The sequence below is a fragment of the Brachyistius frenatus genome, unplaced genomic scaffold, assembly GCF_029030835.1.
Source record: "Brachyistius frenatus isolate BFR_SWC_R1_liver_20210118 unplaced genomic scaffold, ASM2903083v1 Contig_31, whole genome shotgun sequence".
NCBI classification, from domain to species: Eukaryota; Metazoa; Chordata; class Actinopteri; family Embiotocidae; genus Brachyistius; species Brachyistius frenatus.
This window is the reverse complement of record NW_027210630.1, coordinates 2,732,798-2,758,534: the sequence shown is the minus strand read 5'-3', so window position 1 is coordinate 2,758,534 and position 25,737 is coordinate 2,732,798. Positions and strand designations below refer to the sequence as shown.

The 25,737-nt window shown below is 40.8% G+C and overlaps 3 protein-coding genes and 2 non-coding genes across 7 annotated transcripts; 1 reads left to right on the top strand and 4 right to left on the bottom strand.

The window, feature by feature from the left end:
• Nucleotides 1-345: 345 nt before the first annotated feature.
• On the top strand, nucleotides 346-6,962 carry LOC138621513 (uncharacterized). The gene is made up of 3 exons (XM_069699644.1): nucleotides 346-2,422; nucleotides 3,220-3,939; nucleotides 6,048-6,962. The coding sequence occupies exons 2-3, from the start codon at nucleotides 3,278-3,280 to the stop codon at nucleotides 6,703-6,705; spliced, it is 1,320 nt and encodes a 439-aa protein (XP_069555745.1). The 5' UTR covers nucleotides 346-2,422; nucleotides 3,220-3,277; the 3' UTR covers nucleotides 6,706-6,962.
• On the bottom strand, nucleotides 2,238-2,311 carry trnai-aau (transfer RNA isoleucine (anticodon AAU)). Its single transcript has one exon. It is a non-coding gene; the product is annotated as a tRNA-Ile (tRNA).
• Nucleotides 5,051-5,124, bottom strand: trnai-aau (transfer RNA isoleucine (anticodon AAU)). The gene has a single exon. It is a non-coding gene; the product is annotated as a tRNA-Ile (tRNA).
• Nucleotides 6,963-7,050: 88 nt separating the features above from the next.
• On the bottom strand, nucleotides 7,051-21,427 carry skic3 (SKI3 subunit of superkiller complex). 3 transcript variants are annotated; one of them, XM_069699851.1, is made up of 41 exons: nucleotides 21,387-21,427; nucleotides 21,018-21,107; nucleotides 20,758-20,901; nucleotides 20,119-20,210; nucleotides 19,877-19,952; nucleotides 19,642-19,788; nucleotides 19,299-19,397; nucleotides 19,029-19,137; nucleotides 18,737-18,877; nucleotides 18,508-18,606; nucleotides 18,205-18,329; nucleotides 17,929-18,015; nucleotides 17,653-17,756; nucleotides 17,420-17,546; nucleotides 17,001-17,180; nucleotides 16,726-16,850; nucleotides 16,382-16,632; nucleotides 16,138-16,240; nucleotides 15,828-16,010; nucleotides 15,477-15,627; nucleotides 15,315-15,393; nucleotides 14,976-15,037; nucleotides 14,821-14,877; nucleotides 14,662-14,730; nucleotides 14,314-14,388; nucleotides 13,940-14,081; nucleotides 13,753-13,846; nucleotides 13,553-13,630; nucleotides 13,328-13,452; nucleotides 13,113-13,236; nucleotides 12,311-12,535; nucleotides 11,881-11,953; nucleotides 11,666-11,719; nucleotides 11,304-11,415; nucleotides 10,700-10,828; nucleotides 10,378-10,502; nucleotides 10,086-10,250; nucleotides 9,207-9,359; nucleotides 8,350-8,480; nucleotides 7,640-7,769; nucleotides 7,051-7,444 (listed from the first exon to the last, which is right to left on the bottom strand). In XM_069699851.1, the coding sequence occupies exons 2-41, from the start codon at nucleotides 21,105-21,107 to the stop codon at nucleotides 7,364-7,366; spliced, it is 4,716 nt and encodes a 1,571-aa protein (XP_069555952.1). In that variant the 5' UTR covers nucleotides 21,387-21,427; the 3' UTR covers nucleotides 7,051-7,363. The 3 variants fall into 3 exon arrangements, with proteins under 3 accessions (XP_069555952.1, XP_069555953.1, XP_069555951.1); XM_069699852.1 differs by lacking the exon at nucleotides 21,387-21,427 and adding an exon at nucleotides 21,292-21,365; XM_069699850.1 differs by lacking the exon at nucleotides 21,387-21,427 and having other exon boundaries at nucleotides 21,018-21,367.
• Nucleotides 21,428-21,563: 136 nt separating this feature from the next.
• Nucleotides 21,564-25,737, bottom strand: arsk (arylsulfatase family, member K). Its single transcript, XM_069699664.1, has 8 exons — nucleotides 24,999-25,737; nucleotides 24,724-24,853; nucleotides 24,460-24,619; nucleotides 23,896-24,178; nucleotides 23,503-23,674; nucleotides 22,619-22,843; nucleotides 22,249-22,464; nucleotides 21,564-22,156 (listed from the first exon to the last, which is right to left on the bottom strand). The coding sequence occupies exons 1-8, from the start codon at nucleotides 25,104-25,106 to the stop codon at nucleotides 21,882-21,884; spliced, it is 1,569 nt and encodes a 522-aa protein (XP_069555765.1). The 5' UTR covers nucleotides 25,107-25,737; the 3' UTR covers nucleotides 21,564-21,881.

Below are 25,737 nucleotides of genomic sequence, written 5' to 3'. Positions count from 1 at the left end.
AATTTACTGCTGTGTTTAATGAGTATTTAATGAGAGAAGTTGACAATTTCTGAATGAGAGTTTTCCACATTGTTTTCACTTTTCATGGTAATGTTTATATGCAATTAATAGTAACTTCCAATATAACATGTTATAGATTTTTTTTCAGTGCATACATTGATTGGCATCGCTTGGAGAAGCAGACATTCTAGACTGAAATATCAGGCTACATATGTGACACAGTATGTGACATGACTTCAGGTTGTCTACTTTATAGCCATGAAAACAACCGACCTTCTTAATGGGACATGGATGGGAAGGGGCTGTTGTGATGTGATTTCAAATAGTCATTGCTGATTTTTATTTAAATCCAGTAGATGGCAGTATTGCAACATTTTGGATGCCAAGCTCCACTAAAAACCAGTAAGTAGCAGAATAATGGTTAAACGTGGAGTTGAACAACACAAATTCTAAACTTTTGCTACAAATTATAAATATTTTCTTCAATTACTAAATATTACAATCAGTTTTAACATTTTTGTATTACACACCATAACACCAAGTACAAGAAATACACGATTTAGGGCAGTTTTAAATTATTTTGCCATCCTCTTCAACCTCTGTTTACAAAGATGCTGTTCACACCATGATTGGCTGTCAAATAACGGACTCCAGCATTTGATTTGCTTTTAGAAAGATGGACTTTGCGCCGTGATTGGTTGTCAAAAGATGGACTCTGACATTCGATTGGCTTGCAAAAGATGACGCAGGCACCTCGGTTGATTTTCAGAACATGGAAGTCATGATGTCAAAAAGTCGTATCCAAAAAAGTCGTTCAAAATATGAAAAAAAAAAAAAGTCTGACTATAGCAGACCATCCAAAATATGAAAAATAAAGTCATCCTAAAGCATGTCGTCAAATGAGGCATTCAAAAAAATAAAATAAAATAAAATAAAAGCATAAAATAGGTTGCTATTAATGGTTCAGATTCCACCTTGGCCTGTTGATGGTGATTCAACTTTTAGTGAAGTTGAAACGTTTGGGGAAATTGAAAAAGTTTTGCATACACTACACATTACAGGAAGATATTTAATATCCCTGCAGACCCCCTTAAAAACAAGTATATCTACTATCCAAAGAATGTCTGCGGCAATTTTTGTCGCATTTGAATGAATATTTATGGTCATTGGAGTTATAGGTTACAGTGAGCCAAAGATTTGTCATAATGTTATTAGACTCATGGAAAAATAGATGGTGTGGTGGTTAGTGCTACTGCCTCTCAACTAGGAGGGCTGGGGTTTGAATCCCCTCTTTGTCATGACTTAAAAATTAAAATCTTAAGTCATTTTTTTAACAACATGCATGAATTTTGGGTCACCTTTTGGCCGCCACGCCACGGGCACACCTATCAACGAAAACCTATTATTTTAATAACTTTTAATTCCATACATGTTAAGAGTGCACAGACTCAATTTCAAGTCGGTCCGACAAAATCTGTAGGAGGAGATCATTAAAGTACAACATGTGTGAATCGGCAAAAATGGCTTCCAAAAACTTCAAAAATGTCCAGGTTCTAAAATTTCCAACAACTTCAGAATTTTGACTTTGTTTTTCATATTTTGGATGACATGCTATAGTGACTTTTCTTTCCCTATTTTGGATGACATGCTATAGTATGACTTTTTTTCATATTTTGGATGACATGTTAAATAATACTACATAATATAGTATGACTTTTTTTTCATATTTTGGATGACTCTGTATGACTTTACGGATGGACATATGGATGGACTTTACGACCAATTACGATGTCTCACCCCTTTTGATCGCAGTACAGTATTTGTTTAAATTTGTCTCAACTACCAACATGTTCCCACTTGGGATAGGAGCCAACCGTATTTTGGCCAGTCCATTACGAGTTAGATTTGTTTCAATTTCTGTCAGCTCCACCATCTCAGCGCAAGCGGAAAAACACTGGAGAAATTGCAAGAATCATATTTATTCATTTTTTAGGAAACATTTGTGGAAAACGGTTTTAAAACTAATGTTTCGGACTGACAGAAGTCACACTTGTATAACCGCAGTGACTTTATAACTTGTTTGTTTGATGACGTAAGCTAACGTCACAGCGGGTGATTTATGGCTATTAACACGTCAATTTGTTGTCAAATGAAATGTATTATATTGTCTTGTGTTAACCAGATAATCGCCATACTTTGTAAAACCAGTGTTCCATAGTTTTAGTAGAAAATGTAAATGGCCCGTACGGGGATCGAACCCGCGACCTTGGCGTTATTAGCACCACGCTCTAACCAACTGAGCTAACCGGCCCTGGTGCAGAGGGAAACGTGACGTCATGAAAGCTGGAACGAAAAGAACGGTCTCACTGAAATAGAAAGTAAAAGTGACTGAGGCAACCAACAAAACGACTCCCCACCAACGGTAAGATTGAATCCTTCGAATTACCTTCAAAAACCATGTGTTTTATATATTTTTTTATTTACAAAGCAAATCAAGACAATAACAAAGCATCGATTTCCCGAGTTTAAGAGCGTTTAGAATGGACATCTGACTTGACTTCGATTTTGCACACACGGATCACAAACTTGGTCAGGCCATGCCCGTCTAGCTCACAAGCGAACCTAATAATATGTGCTCTGAAAGTTGCTGCTCTCATGATTCTGGATAGCAAAACTTATTGAGACGGAAAAGCAGCATTTGTACAGGATGGACAGACTTCTGTAACGGAAGCAAACACGTTATTCAATCTGAAATTGTGAGGAAGCAACAAAACAGAGCAGGGCAAGTATTATTATTAAAGGACCTCTCAAACCCAAAGCAATTCGGAGTGCTTTAAAAAAATAAAAAAAAATACATTAGAGGCATTAGGACAAGATATAAAAGGGATACAAAGCGAGGTAAAATAAAAGAGAAGTTAAAAAATGACACTGAAAACAAATCAGATTAAACAAGGGAGTAAAGTGAAGTGCAAGATATGAATGGCACTAAAATGTATTTAAAACGACACCGATGGGGAACTCTGCATTCTCATTTTCATGACAAAATAAGAAACATGCACGAAAAGAATAACTTAGGACTGTGTCATTGAAGTTCAAACTGTTTTTGATGGGATTTACTTCTAAATCGGTGTTAAACAGAAAAGGGTTCGAGAATCACCAGAAACCACAAGTGTTTTTGCTGTCACATTTGAACATTTTGTTGTTGTAAATCTTTCACAGAGTTGCAGACCTTTGAGGGACGCGAACACCATCCTGTCAGCTGCAGTCGTGAATCAGGATGTCAGTGCAGTTCTCCGGATGGGAGGTGGTCGATGATGGAGCCTCATTTCCTGGTGTGGCGCTGGGGCCGTTGCAGATGCCTCAAAAGCGCGGCATCTACACCATGTACCACGGCACCAGCGTTGCCAGCGCAAGGCTCATTATTGCGAACGGTTTTACACCATCAGCAAGTGGCATGCTGGGAAAGGGCGTGTACGTCAGTCGTGATAAGAAAAAGGCAGAACGTTATCCGTTGAATTGCAACAATTCCGACCGTGTGATCTTTGAGTTACGCGTGCGGGTTGGCCGTGTCAAACGCATCGACAAGAACGACAGTTCAATGCAATTCACCTGGCAGGTAAATGGCTACAACACCGCCTGGATACCCCCCACTTGTGGCCTGGCATTTGTGCCCAAGGGCCTGGAGGAAGATTGTGTGTTTGATCCCAAAAGAGTGGAGGTGGTCGGCATCGAAAGCGCACCAAACACCTCCATACAGACAGAGCTGCAACAGCTTCTGGCACAAAAAAAGAAAAAACGCAGGGGAGGAGTTGGTGGCACTGCCGGTTTGTGTTCCCTGTGCAAGAGAAAGACCCAGCACGGATCTCAACACATCAAGCAAAAGTGCTGGAAGTGCGGCCAAAACATCTGCACTCTCATGTCCAAGCATTTCTGTCCGTGACTGGGGATGAAGGAAGCCGTTGGAGCGGGATGATCAAAAGGAGCATCCAAAGTCAATGCAACTTTTCTATTTCCTTAAAGCAAAGTGGAGAAAAAGCTGAAGTTGAGATGAACAAGAGTAAAGATTCTCATCTGTGCTTGGTGCAACAAATAGTTACTGCTGAACATGTTTTCCTCTGGAAGTGATCTTGACAATCTTACTCATGATCTGAACCAGCTGATTGTGAAACACTGATTTTCATTTCTTATTTCTACCGCATTGCCTTTAAATCAGTTATTTTATGTACTGATATCTTAATGTATTCATCACAAAATCACGCAACAGAATTAAATCCAATAAATGACACTGTTATATTGTCAAAGCCTTTCTCTCTAGTTTGTTACAGTAAGGTTTCCTCATCGGAAAAACTGATAAATCAGCATATTTTCATGATTTCATACTGATATGGTTAGAAAATTAAGGATTCAGGTGAAGAAGAGCCAGACGTGAGTGAAAGTATAATTTCCCCACATTCAAACAGGACATATGGAAAAGATTAAGGAATATGTTCCCAATCAAAGTTGTGATGTACGATTAAAAGGTAGAACAGACCAATTTTACGTGTGTCTCTTTTCAAAGTGTTTTTTCATTGTGTGCCACTATGAAAAACACCTAGTGGCGGAAGGTATGAGCAATGGCTGGAATATCAAATAACCATTTTGTCAGGCTGATACAATACGGCTAACCTGGCCCCAAGATTTCTGTTAGGTGATTTGATTAAACACAAACTAATTTAGAAATAGGCACTATACCTTATCAAAAAAAAAAGGGAGGGTCTGTGTTCCTCAAGACCCGAGGGCCTCTAGATCCTAGGGACTCAAGCAAATTGCCCTTGTCATACCACCTAATATTGCATTTTAGTTGTAAATAGTATTCACAAACAAAGTTACAATTGATCTCCTCATCAATAAGCATTTGAGGGAGGGTGTTAATCCAGCAGCTGACATACATTTTAGAACAATAACTTTAAACCTATCTCTAAAGGGAAATATTTACCAATATGAATTACAACTAATTCAAGCAAACCTGTGCCAGCTGTGTGGAAAAAAAAAAAAAAAAAAAAAAAGTGAGTGGCCCGTACGGGGATCGAACCCGCGACCTTGGCGTTATTAGCACCACGCTCTAACCAACTGAGCTAACCGGCCATGTAAGCGCTTGTCGAAAGTAAGGTTTATCAATGTGGGCTAGGATAATACAGCTATTGCCTGAGGTGTTTTATACCTTCGGTGTAAAAGCGAAAGTGAAAACGATTACACTTATAGGAAATCAAAGGACTCCTCACTGACGGTAAGGTCTGACATTTCGTGAACTTTAAGTTATTAACTTTGACTAATCGATTTAGTGTTTAGCTTGTCAGATTTTTATTTTTTTTAGAGAATGAGCAGTAAAAGACTTTTAGACTGAGTTAATCTAAAAGTAGTTTACTTCTCGATGAAAGAGTTCTTGGTTGTCAGAAAACTTAGCGAACGTGAAGTTAGCAAGCATGGTTGGTTTCTGCCAATAAAATATAGGTGTTTTATGATACAGATGAAGGATTTTAGAAATGTTCGCATACCACTGCTTTCTTTTCATTTTACTTCAATGACACATTGCCTGTTTTGATAGTTTGTATCCAACATGGTGCTTCTATATCTTTTATAGCGGTGCTTTTAAAAACTGTGATCACCAAGTCTTAACAGCATCGTCGAATACATAAGACTCCAGTTACTGCTGTCACCGAGTTCAGGTCGTGTTTTGAATTAGTGACGTCAAAAAAATCACCTTTAATTTCATCACAGGGATCAAAATTTGTGACTCTTTTTTAATAGCGGCATCATTTTTTATTTTTTTTTGTCATTGGTGGAAAGTGACTACATATACACTCTTAAGGACTGCACAGAAGTACAAAAACGTCACTTTGATATTTTCATTTTAAGCTATTTTATACTTCCACTCCATTAAAGTACACAGCCAACAAGTAACTTGCTCCACCCAGTCACTTTTGGATCTGTTACAGCGTAAAAAATAGTTTTATGTTCACTTCTCACAGGTCACTGGTCTTTGTGGTGTTGGAACTACAGGACTGAAGCAGGATGTCGGTGCAGTTCACTGGCTGGGAGGTGACCTACGATGATGACTCTCCTTGCTCAGAGCTGGGGGCCTCCCACACGCCCAAAGACAGAGGCGTCTACACCATGTACCACGGCACCAAAGTTGACACCGCAAAGATCATTATTGCCAGCGGTTTTATACCATCAGCAGACGGCATGCTGGGAAAGGGCGTGTACGTCAGTCGTGATAAGAAAAAGGCAGAACGTTATCCGTTGAAGAGTAACCCTGCCGACCGCGTGGTCCTCGAGCTGTGGGTGCGTGTCGGCCGGGTCAAACGTATCGACAAGGACCAACATCCCATGCAGAAGAGCTGGAGCTCGCAGGGCTACGACACTGCTTGGGTACCCCCCAACTGTGGTATGAAAGCTGTGCCCAGCGGCCTGGAGGAGGACTGCGTGTTCGACCCCAAAAGAGTGAAGGTCGTGGGCATCGCAAGGGCCCACAACCAGGTGTTGTCCAACCTTCAACAGCTTGTAGATAATAGTCTCATGAGCGGTGGAGGTGGTGGCGCTGTGTGTTCGCTGTGCAGGCGGAAGCAGCAGCATGGTTCTGCACACATCATTCAACTGTGCTGGGGCTGTGGGAAAAACATCTGCACTTTCATGAAAAAGCATTTTTGTTCAGGGAGAAATTGAGAGAGTGTAAGGCACGGTTGTGACACAGATGGAACAAACATCGACGTCCTCGTGACCTGGCGGGGTGAAGAGAAATCCAAAGCTGAAGTTTACTGAAGCGTTAAAATGCTCAGCTCAGAGTGTAATGGTACTTTTTCTCTCACAAGTGAACAACTGTAATTAGTACAAGTTGTGAATGTAAAATAATGAATTTAGAATATCTGTATTTTGTCTCCAGGGTTTTGTATAAATTAAAGTGCTGTTGAAATGACCTCTACAATCTTCTGATTTATGCATCATTCATGCTATATTGTGATATCAGCACGTGTTAAAGTTATGTACAATCAAGATAAGATCATCTTCATATTATTGAGCAAAATTACTTTATTTCAGCCAGAATGTAAACATGATTACTACTACTAAGTTCATTTTTGAAACATGTCATCGTTTTATGAACTGATTTGATTTCCTGAACAACAATCATGTAAAGCCAATAAATCAATTTGTGTGATATCAGACTCATATTGTCCAGTTTAATAAGATTTCATATTTAGTCACGAGGATCAGAAAGAAAAAAAAAGCTGAAGTGGTTGCGGTAGTTATTTGCCTGTAGATAACGCTGCTTAGCAAAATGATTTCATAAAGCCTTTGTAGACGCACAACGATGCGCTTGCAGATATCAGGATGGAGACGAGGCGAGCTGTGAATGAAACTCCAGCAGTCTTTGATCTCCGTTCATTTTGGCATGTTGCAAAAGGACCTGCAAAAAGATGAGAAAATGTGTTTGGGTAAACAACCAATTCACAAGTAACGACACAAGTATGCCCAGTTTTAGTTTGACGACTATCATTTTCCACAGGAGCCATGGGTGGAAAGCGGCACTTTAAATAAATACATCCCAACAAAACGGTTCCAATCTGGTGCCAGCGGAGGCACGTGGCCGCTGTGTGCTCACATTCAGGAGTTCCTGGTCGTTTTTGGCGTGCAGGTGTCTGAGGAGGTACCAGCTGGCCACCTGCACCACCGTCACTGGGAAATCTTGAGAGGGAACGTACACCAGCCTCTCCAGCAACCTCCTTGTTTCCCTGTGAAAGACAAAACACAGACATGGACACTGGACGCCTGCTGATCCGATGTGTCATCTTGCGGAAACTGTCTGGCACAAATTTCCCATCTGAAATTAACATTCTGCTTCTGTTGGTCCGGGTTCAAACCCCGTCTGTGTCCACAACAGAAAATACAATCGTAAAATCGATGTCCGGGCTTGAAAAGGGCTTTTGATATTGGTACAGAGGAGTTTTTGAGGCATCTCTCAAGGAATTTGGCCGGGTCATGATTGGCACTCTGATGAGTACAGCACTAATTAAGCACCCTGGCAGGCCTGTGAGGTGGTGACAGAACGGTAATACGTCAGGAGAGGAAACCTTTTTTTTTTTTTGCAGTTCCAAGAGTACCAACATCTTGAAAAGACAGATGGAGGCATGAATTTGAAGTTTTAGAAATCGTATGATTAATGTACTCACTTCAGATGATGAACTACACATGCTAATGGGTTCATATAATTTGCATATCTTTGTAGAACAGCTCATACACTTGCAACATATGCATGTGCATTTGTACAACTCCTCCAGTAGTGGAAAAAGGAACACAGAGAAAGGCACTGACCTCGCAGCCATCTTGGTCACGTACTGAAGCAGGGCCTGGAAAAGGAGAGCCGCAGAGGACGAGCCCAGCTTCAAAACCTCCGTAGTGGCTTCCAGCACCAGGTCCTTCCACTCATTTCCTGGGACACCCGCCTTAGAGGGCAGATTGCACAGGGCTCAGATAAAAACTAGCAAAGAGAATCTACTACACTTGTATTCCTTTAAACTGCAGTTTTTGTGTGTTTTAACACCTGGCTGTTATGTGTCAGTAACAGCTTTCACAGAAGCAGTGGCTGTAATCTAAATTAGATTACGCTCACAGTCGGTTGGTAAATGTAGGATTTTCTGTCCCGTGAGCGACGGGCTAAAATCGACGCCAGTAAAATCACAAAAGCGGCGTCTTGTTTTGTTTGTGTTTTCATTTGACCTTGGCGGCTGATGCCACAATTCACAGCTGGATATTCACTCATCTTTCATCTCCTCTACTTTGCTTCTGCCCACTTGACGGGGATGTAGTTAGAAGCTGCCTCTGGCTCTGCGTGCGTGTAGTAATATGCAGCTGTCGTTATTGTACGACACTCCTGGTACTTATTGCTAAAACATTACTTCCGGGCCAAAAAATAAACAGCAGTAAAATCATAAATCATGTAATGTTTAAAATATCCTTGTTAATAGTCACAGTATTGATACAGTTGTACAGCTGCACAATAGTTGTATATGCATATTGTACAGTAATGTAGTAATAGCTGTATATACTTGTATATGTTTGTAGTATATGGTTTATGTATATAGTTGTGTCGTTGTGCTATAATAGCTGTACCTTACCATTCTAAAATTAGGAATACTTTGGATTTAGACTTCAATTTTCCAGGAACTCACCATACAGGGTCCAAGAGCTAGCAGGGCAAGTCGGAGCAGGCTGGCCACCTGGCAGCTGTGCACGCCGAGCTGCGAGGCCAGCTGCAGACTCTGCCTGTACGCCATGACTGCTTGAACCAGCAGACCCTGGCCACGATACACCTCGGCCAGCCACTACGTGAAGGGAGTAAGACGTAAGGCTGGTAAGATTTACAGAGGGACAGGTGGGAGAGAAAACATGAAAAGAAAAGAAAAACTACTGATTGAAAATTACAATATGTTCAAGTAGTAAAAAGATAAAAAATGACTTCTCAATCCAATATTTTGATAATAAGAAAATTGCCTTCATTATAATATTAATAATCCAAATAGCTGTTTTAGTAATTCCAGAAAGAGCACTGATAATTATTTGCAATCATTAGATAAAGCTTTTGACTACATGTTGATTCAGTAATGACTGCACATAATCTGTCTATGTTTGTACAGAATGGACTATGATTATTACAATATTGCTGCAAATCTCAACTCCACATTCACTGTATGCTATAATATTCACGGTCACAGCTACAATCTGCCAACATGTTCAAGGCTTTTTGCTGCGTCTCCCCTACTGGCAGCAGCTATTTGATGATAAGTGCAACAATCCGAGGTCTCCAGCAAGAAACAGAAATGGTTATTGTGGTCATTAGAACAATGTCTCAGAGGACAGAAGAGAAAAATAGAAAATACAACACGACCTTAACATTTCAACAAGTGACCACCTACGGCTGACACAATCAATACTTTCAAGCCTTACTGTGAAATGGCGTTTGCTTGGGTTGGTTGTTGTTGCTACGTGGATATATGTCCACGTGAACAATGTGGCTAAGCTGTGATATAAATGACGGTCTATCCACTTACGTGCCAGGCGCCGAGGTTGGTGCGGTTCATCGCCACGGCTTTGTTGAGCTGCTCTAAAACAGGCTCTGGGAGGACAGCACCACCTCCAGCCAGGAGGAGGCGCTGACACTGCACTTGTCTCAATGACAGCATCACTGCTGGGTGTTCGGGGGACACGGTCAGCACCTGGGATAAAGGCGGGGAACATGAGAAACACAAAAATGAAAGTTTCATCATGTTGTTTAACCTTTCTATAGTGAAATAATGCTGAGGATGTGTGTGATGACAGTGTGTGCGAGTGTTTATGTCCCACCTGTGTGCAAAGGGCCTCTGCCTGCTCCAGCTGTCCCTCCAGCATGAGACCAGTCACTGCCTGCTGTAGTACCCAGCCTTCCAGAGACTGGGCCAGAGGGCGCTCTATCTCCTCCACATTACGCACTGGAAAACAGAGAGGTGTTAGGTATGCACTCAAACATCCACACACACACACACACACACACACACACACACACACACACACACACACACACACACACACACACACACACACACACACACACACACACACACACACACACACACACACACACACACACGAAACAGGAAACACAGTAAAAGCACGGCAGTGAACGCACCTTTCTCAGAGACCACTGACATGAGGGTTTGCTCCAGTGTTTGTCTGCAGGGAGCAGAACCAGAAAGATAGCAGGAAGTGTTTTCGGTGTGACAGGCAGCCATTAACCCCGCCCACGTTGCTGGATCATCTAAAAGTAGAGAGCGCAATGAAGACTCAGATATGCACGCAGGAATGCAGGAATCTCACACAGTCATGTTCTTAGTGAATGAACAACAATGTTACATGTAGCGCTGCAGTATTCCTTTCAAGGTTAAGGTTTCTCTTCACTTATCTGATACGGATGAACATGAACAAGTGTAGTAACAAGTATGATATCAGAGACACTATCTGAAATAGTGATTGTCAAAGTGGAGTCTTAAACATATATTTAAACATATAACTTAAACTATAATTCCTCTGAAATAGAGTATTTACATGTTAATTTGTAGATACTGATGTCTACCTGCCATTTCCATTTTCACTTTTGAACGGTGGAGTTAACAGTGTTCATATGTGAGGTAGTTTGTGTGTGTGTGTGTGTGTGTGTGTGTGTGTGTGTGTGTGTGTGTGTGTGTGTGTGTGTGTGTGTGTGTGTGTGTGTGTGTGTGTGTGTGTGTGTCTACCAGGACAGAGGAACACGGCTCTCTGCAAAGTCTTCAGTGCATTCCTGTGACTGTCCTCTCCAGAGTGTCTCCCGCTGGCCAGCTGGTTCACTCCACTGTACAACAGCGCCCTCTGCAGTCAGACAAGTTACATCATCTCAATTTCAAATACAGAAGTGCTGTGGCAATGATACCAGCTGTTGAAATAGCTACAATTTACAATACATCTGCAACAGACTAACCGTGGTAAAGTTCAAGATAAATAACGGATTACGGGATGAAATTAAATGTCAGTGAGGTCAAAGAATGAATAACAGACAAAGAACACAACAGATAAAGTCACAATACGGCATTAAAACAAAGTTCTTAAGTCGTATTTTTACCTTTCCTTGGGTCATACTGGAGAGACAGGCTACATGGCCGGCCGTGGCACCACCCTGTAACACACAGAAGTTAAAACCATGAGCCAAAGCATTACAACTGTCTGGCAGTACTATAGTCAGAGTAGATGAGACTGTTAAGTTAAATGTGACTAGACTAGATGTCCTGGGTTTGTGCTTGGGATGTGTTTTATGTTTGTATATTTACACAGGCTTACGTTTGCCTTTCTGGGGTAGTATTGTGGGACCACTCTGGACAGAAGGGCCCACAGAGACGAGTTTCCAGGATTGCTGTAAATATGACGGATGAATAAGACAAAGGAAGACTTATTATGTGTACAATATGTTGCTGCAATGTCCAGGGAACTGTTCCATCTTTTTTTAGAATATACCGTAACTGAGTTTTCAGCCGCAGACTCACTTTGATGTTCCGGCACAGGTCTACATATGACTGACAGAAGCAGTCTTTTCATAGCTATGGACGATGGTAAATACACGCAATCATACAGTACATACTTATACTATCTGCCATCATTTATGCAATCCCACACAAAAAGTGCATAAAATTTGATGTCTTTTTTGAAGTCACGTTAGGTTTATTGTAGGATACAGCACATCAGGACGGTGCAATTCATACAACTAGAATACCTGTGTACAGCTCTGGAAGCTTCTCTTTGCACCGCACTGTAGTTGCCCTGCAGGACCAGCAAGGTGCAGGTGAGTAGACATCGCTGCTCGACAACACTCCCAGAAGCTGAACCTTGCTTTAGCAGCTCAGTCAGGGCAGCAGCAGCTAGCGTGGCGTCTCCGCGGACCAATCCCAGAGCACATAAACACAGCAGAGACTCTGAGATCGGCTCCTTTAACATCGAGCTGTGCACACAGAGAACAGAGAGACACATAGTCTTAGTATAGTACAAATATTATCACATGTTATCCTCAAGTGCTTTTTTTTTTTAATAGATTTTGCTTGGAACAATCAAATGGTCTTAGGAAGCTCCAGCATGTCAGGCTTGGCAGTTTTCTGTCAAACAGCATTCTTTGAAATGTAAGAAGCTACCATATACATGATCCTTGTATGTACAACTTGTTTCTTTTGTAATGCTTTGTCTTTCAGGTTTGATATTTTTGGCATACAAGCTTGTGAATGTTTGGCCATAAGCACCTTTTAAAAATTAACATTACAATTAAAAAGGTCCAAATTTTGGGAGCAAATATTATGATCTTTGACTACAGCATGTTGCCCTGTTCTCAAAAGTATTACAAGGTAACAATAACAACTTTGAAAAATCTTTCAAGTTTTTCTTTTATATGGCATAAAATATATGAATATATGAAGACTGGCCAGGAAAGCACACATCAATCAGTCTGTAAAGGGTATTTTTAGTTAAGAGGACAAGGACGAAAAACATACACAACTAGTACTGTCCAGATAAACAGTACCACTCACCATTTAAACAGCAGAGTCTTGGCTGAGTCCAGGTTGCCCTGCAGGTGCTGCAGCAGGGCCAGAGCTGTCAATATGTAAGCTTTCTCCTTCTCATTGGATGCCACAGCCAATGCCCGTTCATAGGCTATCACAGACACAGAACAGTTTATTAACAGTCACTCTGGCATGTAAACACACCGACAATGTCTGATTACGGTATGTTTCCCAATCCTTACTGTTGACACTTTCTGGGAAGAGTCCTGCCCTGCAGTAGGCCAGAGCCAGCCCGACCAGGTCACTGAGCTCCTGCAGTGGAGTGGATTTATAAACATGCACTGCCTCCTCCCACTGGCCTGACGTACTGGAAAAGACACAGCAGAATACAGAAAGAGTGAAGTTTGAGGTGAGTGGTAAGCACTTTATAAAATGGTAAAGAACATCCTAATGAGACAGCTGGTTACCATAAAGCACGGCCATAGCTGCCCAGAGAAAAGGCCAGCTCTTCTGAGGAGGACATGGACTGCAGCAGCTCAACCGCTCTAAAGACAGAAGATACAGAAAAATGAATGGTACCAATATTTATAAAATGATGTTCCTCATAGATGAACATAATAATAAACACAATATCGGCCAGCAGAGTCAGTCAGTGTAATTTAAACACCTTTGATAAGCCTGTAAGGCCTGCCTCTTCAGCTGCAGATGCTCATTCAGGTAGCCCAGCATAATGAAGGCCTCGGGGTCCGATTGGATCCTCTCTGAGGGGGGTGCAAAAGAAACAAATGACCCAAATGAAAACCAATGCATCTGTGGATCCTGCATGCACATCAGCACACAAAGAGGTGCTGTACCTGTGTACTTGCTAAGTGCCACCTGAGCAGCAGAGATGGCATTCATCTGCACGATGTTGTAGCGGTACAGTTCAGAGTCTCTGTTGCTCTTATCCAGCAGGGTGGAACAAACCCAGTAGGCATAACCTTTCACTCCCTCCATCTGATGGAGAGAGATGTTTGATGAAAGTTTGATGGAGATGAAAGAGAAAGGCAGAGAATATTGAGTCAGACAAATCAAGAGTACATATTGACTGTGTTTTATATTATATCATAGTACCATCACTAATCGCTTACTAGTAGCAGCAAAAGGCTTAGAACTGAAGGTTTAGCAAAGCACGCTGCAGTAAAGATTGTTATTATCCAGCTAATGATGGTTTTGGGATGTCACGTACATGTGTGCTTAGTTCAGTCGTGTGCCTGAAAAGATCCATGGTGTCGTAGCTTCCCACACTTTCTGCTATTAGTGCCTGGGAGAAAGACAAAGGGATAAACTATCATTTACAAAGATAAAGACAAAGAGGTCAAAAAAGTCACATTGATATGTCAGTACTTTCAGTCGAACCAAACCATATGGGGGCACTCAACAAGAAATAGTATCCTTTGTGCTTGTACTACCCAAAGTAATAATTATACCTCAGGCTCAGGGAGCTATTGCCAAGTAGATATTTCCTCAACAGGGTGGCATTAAAGTGACCTTTAACAAATTGCCTTTTGATGTATTATAGTGGTGTGAAGGGTACCTGTCCAATCCAGCAGTTGACATAAAGTGGCTCCAAGGACTGAGCAATCTTGAAGGCCTCATGTGCAAGCTAAAACAAGAAATCCAGTTTAATAATGAAAATGTCAACTAGCTGTGATTAAAAATAAACAGATTATAGAAGGAAAGTGACCACACACACCTCTATGTTGTCCTTCTTCAAATACAGAGTACCCAGGTTTGTCCAGGCAACAACATTCTTTGAGGGAACATTGAAAAAAGGAAAAAGTCCCATAAACACATGGGAATATTTTACAGGAGTACTATTCATCACCAGAATAAACATGTTGTACATACGTTTGTCTCAACTTTAATGGACTTGATGAAGCAATGCTGAGCCAGAGCAAAGTTCTCCAGACCTGATGTGACAGAAAAAGTGATAAGACAGAGCGGTGTTAGTTTCTCTGACAGACTTCAATCAAAAGTAGTTGTATTATTATTTGAATTACTTGAGAAGTTATACTTAAACACATAACTTAGCTCAGTATTGGATAGCTATCAAACTATCAAAACATTTTAAATAACATTTTATAATAGATAAAGCTCCTAACAAACTGTAGTTCTTTCTACTAAGGCAGTCGGCCAGCGTTAATTAATTTCAAAAAACAAGACATGAAAACTGAAACATATTGTTACCTGTGTTCATGGAAATCACTCCCAGTGCATTCCAGTAGCTGTGGTTCTCGCTGTCCATCATGATAGCCTTTTTCAAACACTGAGGAAAAAAAAAAAGAAGACACTTAAACCACTTCTGGGGACAAACAATGCAAACATGTTGTGTTGGACACTTTGAATCACCTCCTGGGCCTTCTCCAGGTTCAGAGATGGGGAGGTGTGGTCTCCCTCTGTGAGGCAGGGTATGCGGGTGGCCTGGTGGTAATAGTTGAGTCCTAGGTCATACCAAAGGGTGGGGGCCTCAGGCCTCAGCTTCAAAGCACGAGCATAGCACCTACAGTAGAAACACATAAACTTAATGTTCATTGTTCACTTTCTCTTACTAACCAACAGGGGAGGACATCGGTACCAAGGGCAACAAAAAGACCACTATGTTATCATTTATTAATGTTATTCAGTGTCGTCTTTGTTACAGTGTCTTATACATGTATTATTTGACAGAGTTGCGATAGTAAAAGCTGATATTGGTCCTACCTCTCACCAACTTTGAGAGTCTGGGCTTGGTTCAGTAGGTGGCTCTGTGTGTTAGGGTCTAAACCAGCCAGTAAGGCTGGCACTGCAACCTGGGCTCTGGTTGATGACACAGTGCTGACTGCAGTGCAAGCATCTCCAAGTAGCTTCCACAAACAAGACAGGTCTGGTCGCAGCCGTGCAGCTCTGGAGAACACAAAATGTAAAAAGAGGAGCTAGATAAAACTAGAAATAGTGAAATATCTGCAGTAAATCAGAAAGAAAAAATTACTCCATAAAAGGTTTGCAAGTTGAATAAATGCCAAATCATTACCTGAAGAGGTTCTGTATGGCTTGCTGAATGAGGTCAATGGCTCCTCCATCTCTGCAGTCCTCCATTAAACTCTTTGCCAGAGACAGTTGGCACTCCCCAAGACCTGAATAACAAACCATATAAATCAAATGAATGTTCAGGTTTGGACAAATTACACACTGGAGATATGTATATTAAAAAAAAAAAAGCGCAACATTATATCAAATGAGGTGCATGTTTAGGGTCCAACGAAATAAACACCTACCTTTAAGAGCAGGAACATAGTCCTGCTGTGCTGTGATCTGCAAGTACTCTGCGACCGCCTCTTTGAACTTGCCCAGAGTCTGTTTGATAGCAGCAGCCTGGTAGACACTGTAGATGGAGCACGGTTGAAGCTGATGGGCCTTACCAAAGGCTTTCAGAGCTGCTGTGAAGCTCCGGCGGTTTAGGTAGGCCTCACCTAAACACTCCCAACACACCCAGTCCTCGGGGTCTGCTCTCAGAGCTGCCTGCAGACTATAAATATAAATTAAAGGATCAATAATGCTACACTTAAAACATCTAAGACCAGGGTCATAAATGTAGTTGTCTCAGATTGGAAACTCTTACTCAGCTACGGCCTGTTGATGTTCTCCGATCTTCAGGTAGTAAAGGCCTCGTCTCATCCAGGCCCACTTAGCTGAGCCTGGAGTGGCTTTCTCTATGACAGACTGAAGTATTGCTAAGGAAGTGTCCTGTGGCATTTAAGGAAGAGGAAATGGGGTTATACAAGAAGGGAAGGAGGGAAAGGAGAACATGGAACATTAGGGTCCAACGAAATAGCAAGACAAATCTGAGAGGCACTTGTAGGGAAATTACAGAACTATAACAAAGAGGCCACTCACCATATCCCCCTGCCTCATACTGAGATCCACTAAGGCAGCACCGGATTCAGCATCGTCATCGTCCAACTGAAAGGCCTTCTTATAGCAGCCTTGTGCACGGCCATAATCATTTGCCACCTCCCGATAATAATGGCCAAGGTAGCGAAATGCACTGCTGAGCTGTGGATCTAACTTTGCAGCCTGAAATAGACAAATTAAGTTTTCAAACTAAGATGCATTCACCTCTGACAACAAAAAAAGAGAATATGACATTTTTTTAAATTTTTATTTGAGTCCTTCAGCAATAATCTTTCATAAATTGGACCATCAACACTTGAGACCTTAAAAAAGGCAACATTTTATTATATCTGAACAGATACAAATACACAATTCTCCTTGTCTACCAGATATTCAAAAATGTCCAATATAATTTTACCAACCTTTAGTAAGTGTGTATGGGCTTTGGTCCGGTCTTTACGGGTCTCCTCTCCCATGTCCCAGTAGAGTTGTCCAAGCAAGAAATAATATTCTCCACTGTCTGGGCTCTGGCTAGCAGCCTTCAGGAAACTACACAACAGAGGGACAAGGAAAAACAAGTTAAATGAAGAGAACTTTATCGTACCACACACCAGCATTTAACCGAGTAGAATGCCAAAGAAAACACCGTTTTTACCTCTGCTCTGACAGTTGCTTCTTGCCCTCGGCTAAATGTGCCAGTCCTCTCAGTACCAATCCCTGGGCCAAGTTCGGGTTGGACGCCACCAGTTGTGATGACAGCTATTAAAGAAATAATGGTTTCATTTGCACAAACCCATCTTTGATATAATACAAAACCCATATTCATCTCATTCTGTTATCACAAGCTGAATATGTGTGGAATTATTTATTTGATCATAAAATAAATCTGACACTTTCATTGGCAAATTTTAGTGTGTAAAAGGTTTGCAACCTTAAGAGCTTGATCAATCTGTCCTTTGTTAAGATATGCGCGTCCTTTGAAGGCCAATAGAAGAGGGTCTTTTTCAGCTTCGGGAATCTAAAAAAAAAAGAAAAAAATTAAAGGTAGACATGACATTTCTGTTAATGTTCTGCAGCATACACAAGTACTGTATATACATTTTCACAACTGCAAAACTCTACATACTACATCCACAATAAGTTATTTAAATGCTGAAATTATATACAATAAATTCAACATGCTCTATAATCCAGGCAATCACATTACATGTGAGAACGTCTCCAAAGCCTCGTCTGCGGCCTTCCCTCCTCCACTTCTTACGAAAGCCTCTAGCTTCAATCTCAGCAGTTTGCCCCTCAGCTCCTTGTCTCCGGAGGTACACACATCTAAACCTAATAGAACGAGACACACACAGTGAAGTTAAGTAACTTTTTTTGAGAACTGAAGAGAGATGCCCTTTGGTTAACATCTCTGTTCAATCACAAATCCCTTTGTTGTTTTGTTAATGAAGTCTGACAGGACATATTCTTTTTTGTCATGAATTATCTGACGAACTTAAGTAAAACATACCTTGGGAGCATGATGCAGCGCTGTCAGAGTATCTGTGCATTTTAAACTGAGCTTCAGCCAGACTGTACCATCCTGCAGTTGAATTAATTTTCTTCAGTCCTAATATAACAGAATAAACAAATCATGGACAGTTACAACAAAAAAGGTTTAATGTATATCTCAGTATTAAGTGTTCAGGTACTTTTTACACTTAGAGCAGAATGCACTACCAGTTAATGTTAAAACTAACCTTGTGCAAGGTCCTTAATGGCATCTTTATACCTCCCTTCTTGCAGTGCTTTGGTGCCCAGGCCCAAGTGACCTAATCCATTGTTAGGGGCCACATCCAGGAGCCGGGAGAAACAGCTAACTGCATCATCATTCATGCTACCTTCAAATGAAAACATGACGTATATTATGGTACTAAGGGGATTGCTCCCAATGCCCCAGTGAAGCACTTAATGGGATTTCATGAAATGAAAAAACATCTTCAATACTATTAACATACTATGGCTTTCATGAACAAGACAACAGTGTCTTACCTGTTTTAAGGTAATGAGAACAAAGAACCTCCAGTGGGTAGCTTTGGTTGGGGTAGAAGGACAACATGGACTGGCATGCCACTTTCATTTTGGCTTCTTCTTGTGGCAGCTTCAGTAAGAGCAATTAATTAAGGTAATTCAGGAACATAACTTCATGAAACAACACATCCAAGGAAGAGGTGAACTATTTTGATGAATAGGGCACACTTTAATGGTCGTTGAATTTCTGTGAAGATGAGGTAAAGACAAGAGAAGAGAAGATGCACTTACCTTTGACAGACATTTGACATAGTCAGCTGAGATCTTCTTGTGTTCCTCTCCTGGTACAGGATCCATGAGAACCATGGCCTTCTCAAATGCTGTGACTAACTGATGACCACAAACAAACCCAACATGGTATAAAGATATATACAAAAACAGCATCAAGAATAATAGAATTGTTATTTTGGGGGGAGCTTATAGCTTCCACAAGGTAAGGTGAACCTGCTATAGGTTCTGACTAGTACTGTGGATTAGAGGGGATGGAATCATTTGTGTTGCAAATAATTTATGTGGATATAAAAAGAAACACATAATGTTGCTGAGTTGAAGTCCAGATTTGGGGGGCTCTTACATGCTGTTGAATTTCATTGTCCTGCTCCTCCTCAGTGATGCAGTCTGAGAGGAGCTGGGTCATCTGTTGCAATAGCTGCACTAACTCTTTCTTATCCACAGCCTCTTCTTCTTTCAGCTGAATGAGTTGCAGCCAAACTTCCGCCAACTGTACATACAGTACAAATGCATTTAAATATATTGTGTGAAAAAAGAATCACAAAACATCTTCACCACATGCCTTTTGAATTACATACCTTTAAATGTTCTTTGTCAGACTGATAAACATCTGACAGTTTTTGGATCATTTCATAACATTTGTTTTTGTCTGAGCTGTGAATGGAGAACATAATGAAAATCAATAACATCACAAACCAAAGCATTCAAAACTACAAAATTACATGAAAGACTTTAGATGAACAAATGACTACTTCAATCATCAGAATATTTAACAAAGTTTAAAGAACCATGTCCTGTTATAAATGTTTCCATATTTTACCTTGCATACAGCTCGACAAGCTTCTGATAGACGTTAGGTAGCTCAACTTTGAAATCCCACTGATCAGTCTTTTCATATAGATTTGCTAAGCCCTAAAAAAAAAAAAAAGACACATTATTGACATGGTGCATAGTTACCAGCAGGGCTGGGCAATATATTGATATTTTAGCATATCATGACATGAGACTAAATATTGTGTTAGATTTAGGATTTTGTAATATTGTTTCATGGTCTAAATATCTTTTTTTCTTGGTTTTAAAGGCTCCATTACAGTGAAGTCATATTATTTTCGGAACTTCCCAGACTGGTAGAGCTGTTCTGTTGTTTACCTTTACCCACTTAGTCATTATATCCTCATTACTCATGATAATTTATCAAAAATATCATTAAGTAAATATTTTGCGAAAGCAATGGTGCTCCCTACAATATCTTTGCAATATTAATATTGAGGTATTTGGTTAAAAATATAGTGAAATTAGATTTTGTTCATATCACCCAGCCCTGGTCACTAGGCATGGGGAGACAAATAGTACAATATGTAGGAATTATTCTATATCTAAGTTCAACTGATCAGCAAAGTAATGTATTGAATACTTAGAGAAACCACCTATGATGTACCAGTATGTTTTTGGACCTTACCTGCCAAGCCAGCAGCTGCTCGGGCTCCAGGTCCACCGCCTTTTTATAAGCTGTCTGTGACTGATCTGGTTGCTCCAGTTCACTGGCTGCCAAGCCGATGAATACCCAGGCATTGTAATTGTTCTTCTCAAGTTTCAAAACAGTCTAAAACCACATTTAAAGAGAGCAAACTCAGCTATACAATATCGTGCTTCCTATCGTATCAAGTGCCTCATGTAACCACAGTAGTTTTCGGAGTATTTTAGTGTCAGATACTTTACCTTGCAGTGTTTCAGAGCCTCTTTGAACTCCTTGTTTTTAATGGACTCTCTCGCACTTTTCAGTGCGGCTTTGACTTCTTTACTAGACATCTTGTGGTTAGTAGGAAACAAGAAGGACACATTTTTAAAAGATATACTGCCACATCATTACGCAACGCCAAAATAATAATTGTTAGCCATAACCTGTAGCTAGATGTATTTACAGCCACCAAGACAACTGATAGCTTGTCAGCGTCATGAACTGTATACTTTAGAATAAAAACTGGAATCAAACCTCAATAAATGCTTTATATGCTATTTATTCAATGAGCTAAGATCGCTGCATTCCTTGTGTTTTGAAAATGTGTATAAAAATTTGGAGCCACCCACTGTTTACGTCGGCAACTTGCTGTCTGCGTCTCCAGGGTGACACGGAAGTGAAAGAGAAGCACGCTGCGGATTTTCAAAATAAAACTATTTGGATTTTGGTTTAGACACAATAAGGAGTGGAATAAAATGTTAATTTCAAACCAGCAAAAAAACAACAACGAAATACGCAAAAAAGTGAACAAAATATTTATTGATTTGAAAATAAAAAGAATAATAGAAGCAATTTAGTATATTTCACAAAGACAGTCATGTTAAAAGTCTCTCAGAAAACTGCTCAGTTTGTGTCAAGGGGCAGATGTATAAAAAGATGTGGGTAATACTAAACGTCTCAGTTTAGTCAAAGTGTAATTCTAATTAAAAGGGATACTGTGAAATTCATAATAATAGTTGTAACAGAAATGGCTCTTTAATTAGGCTGTGTGAAGCAAAAGCCTCATCACAGTGCAATTTCAGCTCGTTAAAATATACACCCCAAAGTCCATCATCATAAAATGATCATGAAGTGCTGTAGAGCCACTGGTCTATAGCTCTCTCATTGGCTAACACGTTGTTTTGCCAATCCACATGCCACCTGAGGTTAGCAATGACCTGGCTGTAGTTTCTCCCCAAACTATGGCGCCATGTACCAAATGCTTTTTTATTGTAGAGATGGACAGCAGTAGAGACTTTTGGATAGTCTACAATGCTGCGCAGGAGCTTGTCCAGATGCACCTGCACATCTGGGAATTTGAGAACCACATTGTGAAGTTCATCTTTGTCCAGCGTAAGGTCTGCAAAAGAGGAACAGAGAAGTCAAAGGACACGAGAGCTTTATCACTGTTTTCATGGTGGATTAAGTTTATGGCTGAAGTTTAGGATTTACCAAAAAGTTGTGGACAGACACTCAGACCATCTGCATAGGTGATGTATTTCCACTGGCCACTTCTCAGCATGTATGTAGAGGCATTGACATTACAACCATGATATTCACTCAAAACCCAGTCTGGATGTTGCTTCTTGGAAATAGCATGGGAGGTGGACAGCAGAGGAAGGAGAGAGTGGCCACTTAGATTACCTCCAGCTGAAATACCAGCAATGTCTGCAAAACACAAACATGTTTTGCATAAGTTCAAATACTAAAATCATCATCGACTATTTTTTTTAATTCTGTTACAGTAGCCTGACATTTAAAGTGATTTATATTCCTTAATAGGATGTTTTTAATTCTTTGTTGTGTCTTGCCACCTCCTTACCCAGGACAGTGGGATAGAGATCAACCAAAGACACAAGCTGGTTGACCTGCAGGCCAGACATAAGCCCGGGCCCCATGATGAGCAGGGGAACATGGGAACTGCCTTCGAACATTGACATCTTGTAGAACTGCCGGTGCTCCATGGCTAGCTCTCCATGGTCAGCCGTAAAGATCACAACTGTGTTTTTAAGCAAGTCAGAATCTCTCAGGGCTGAAATCACCTGGCCTGTGAAAGCAGAGAGTGTGGGAGACACAAAAATAAGCATGGATGTTGCAGCTGGATTAAAAATGAATTCTGTCGAGAGACAATATTCAAACAGTAATGAAAGGATAAAGTGGTGGTGAACAGGATCTCACTTTCGACAGTTCCACATGTTAAATATTGTATAGATATTAATATATATTTAGTAATTTTGAGTAGGAAAATAAATAAATAAAAACTATTGTTATTACTGTTACATTTGTCCTGTAAATTTGATATATTACTGATATTCCTAAAATCAACCTCCTTGCTTTTGCCTGCTGTTATGCATTGCTTTACAGCCAAAGTGGTGCACTGGCTGTGATGTAAAACATGTCACAGAAAGTCTCTCACTGAGAATACTTTACTTTAGTACTTGTATTTTTCTCTTTGTTAGAATCCTGCCAAAAAAAATGGTGGCTTGGTTTGCTTTTTTTCCTACAATGCATTTGTGAACCTGAAGAAACAACTGCTCCTTGCATGCTTGGCCTCCTTCATTTGTTGTTTTGCCAGGACAGTCAGTCTGACCTCAAGCAAACTTTGCAAGTACAAACTACCAGGGTAAAAAGGTCAGAGTTGACTGTCTGATCCTCAAATCCTTCTAGGTGAGATCAGCCACTCGTGAATTACTGCTGTCAACGAACCCAGCATGGCATCTGCTTCAGCGCACATGGCATAGTAGAACGCCCGAATGCTTTTGACTTCCTCCACGGTGAAAATACCACTGCAGTTTTTGGTGAAAGTGGAGTAGTAGTCAACAGGGTGCATGGCAGCCATAGGCAACCATTTGGGAACAGAGATGAGCTCAGAAGACACCTGTGTGTGTGTGTGTGTGTGTGTGTGTGTGTGTGTGTGTGTGTGTGTGTGTGTGTGTGTGTGTGTGTGTGTGTGTGTGTGTGTGTGTGTGTGTGTGTGTGTGTGTGTGTGTGTGTGTTAAAAAAAACAACAGGAATTAGGATTTCACAGTGATTTGAGATGCAGTGTAATTTTGCAACAACAGAGAAAGCATTTAAAAATCAAGGAGAGAAAAAGCATGCCTTTGTGAGCCAGTATGGTGAGGTGCGGAAGGTGGATCCTCCTGCAGTGGGCCCCAGGGAATCAGTTTTATAGGGGTGAGGTAAATTGAGGCCCAGATAAAGAGCGAAGGGCTGCTGTGAGGAAGCAGCTGTCTGGTGGATCCACTGCGTTGCCGTATCTGTGTTTTTCCAGTCTTTTTGCATGATCCTTACGGTTGACATGTTCCCAACAAGTTGAGAAACAGGTCGGCCCTCTTGGCGCAGGAGGAACTGAACATCTCGTGTCCACGCCTCAACCCGGTTACTGCAGTCGATGCACAGAAATAGGAAGTGGAAAGAAACATGTAAAACAAGCATCCAAAAAGATGATTCACACTGTTTTGGAAAATGGCTGCCCACATAGACAGTCTATTATTATGTATTACTCATTGTGGGTCATTTTAGTCTATATGGGTGTATATCTGTACTTAGTTTGATGATCAGAAATAAGGAAAAGTGAGGGTGTTTTCTTACCTGAAACAACACTTATATATTGGCTCACCCTTACAGACACACCAGTCTACATCTCTAACACTGTCTGCCTACCTGACAGAGTGACTCCCTGAGGTGTAATCCAGCTTGCCCATTGCCTTGGTATGGTATCCATTCTTCTCCAGCAAATCCATCCATGTGGTTGCATTTTCATTTAAGCACTTGTAGTTGTTCCATGACTCAGTGAGGTGAACAAATTGACCGCTCCACATCGCTGAGAACAAAGCTTAAACACTTGAAATACATAACACAATATCTCTTCAGTTGCAATTTAAAGATAATTTTTTTTGCGCATTTTAGTGGGAATCTGTCACTTACCCGCTCTTGAAGGGCAGCAGATAGGTGAGTTGGTGTACGCATTAAGAAAGTTGGAGCCGAGCTCCCTGAGGTAGTTTATGTATGGCAGCTGTACAAGTTTGCTGCCAGGATCAAAGGACAGCCGGCCATCCTCAAGAAACACAAAAGGTGACATAAACATCAAGTGACTATGATAAACGGTGTTTAATTTTCATTGACAAGTCTGTCCTCTCATTCTGCTTTAGTCTAATAAACACAGATCACAACTACTGCACTGCAGTTTAATTCATACTTACAAATGCATCACTCATCACCATCACAATGTTGGGTCTGGTTGCATTTTGGCAAATACTTTGTCTATAATTGTGGAGAAGGACAATTAAGGCCACCACTAGTTTATTCATGATAGATTTTCACCTATAATTGAGGTAATATGCTGAAGTAAAAGAAAAGATTAATCAGAGCATACGGACAGAAGTTCCTCTTTGCCTACAACCGTTGGCTACTTTCGTGTGTACTTTATACACATCCTGGTTACGCTTTCAAAATAAGAGTTTATTCATTTAACTTAAAATTAAGTTATCCCGATATGCAAACAGAATTTGACCGTTTACGTGGAAAAGAAGCTTGATCAATAAACATAAATAATTACCACCCATCATATTAATCATAAACTTATCATTCGGAAAATGTTCAGAGAAAAAAAACGTTGTTAGGGTGATGCACAAATCAAAGCCAAAGGGTTTCAACTGCGCTTTACTTCTTCTGACTTGATGGTCGGGGATAGCTGCTGGCGGCTCCAGGGGAGGAGTATAAATAGGCTGCCGTCAAGTCGGACACCTTAGGTGCATTTGACTTAATACGGCGCTGCGCAGCACAGCCATGACTTAAAGTGATGTATGCTGGACTTGCAACATTGCAAGAGGGTGAGAAATTTTAGAGCCGGCTCTGCAAAACGTCACGATGTCAAAACCTTGCTGGAGCGAAGCGTCTGCAGTTGCTCTCCTCCGGCTGCAACGGCGGAGAACCTCCTCT

Excerpts from the sequence above, each read along its gene's own strand:
- LOC138621513 (XM_069699644.1), top strand. The coding sequence starts at position 3,278 with ATGTCAGTGCAGTTCTCCGGATGGGAGGTGGTCGATGATGGAGCCTCA. Across the intron at positions 3,940-6,047 it reads TCCAAGCATTTCTGTCCGTG|CAGGATGTCGGTGCAGTTCA; the intron begins ACTGGGGATGAA and ends ACAGGACTGAAG.
- skic3 (XM_069699851.1), bottom strand. The coding sequence starts at position 21,107 with ATGTCTAGTAAAGAAGTCAAAGCCGCACTGAAAAGTGCGAGAGAGTCC. Across the intron at positions 16,241-16,381 it reads CTATGTTCCTGCTCTTAAAG|GTCTTGGGGAGTGCCAACTG; the intron begins GTAGGTGTTTAT and ends TTTGTTATTCAG. Across the intron at positions 11,416-11,665 it reads CCAGTATGACCCAAGGAAAG|AGGGCGCTGTTGTACAGTGG; the intron begins GTAAAAATACGA and ends GTCTGACTGCAG.
- arsk (XM_069699664.1), bottom strand. The coding sequence starts at position 25,106 with ATGAATAAACTAGTGGTGGCCTTAATTGTCCTTCTCCACAATTATAGA. Across the intron at positions 23,675-23,895 it reads CACCATACTGGCTCACAAAG|GTGTCTTCTGAGCTCATCTC; the intron begins GCATGCTTTTTC and ends ACACACACACAG. Across the intron at positions 22,465-22,618 it reads TCTCTATCCCACTGTCCTGG|ACATTGCTGGTATTTCAGCT; the intron begins GTAAGGAGGTGG and ends TGTGTTTTGCAG.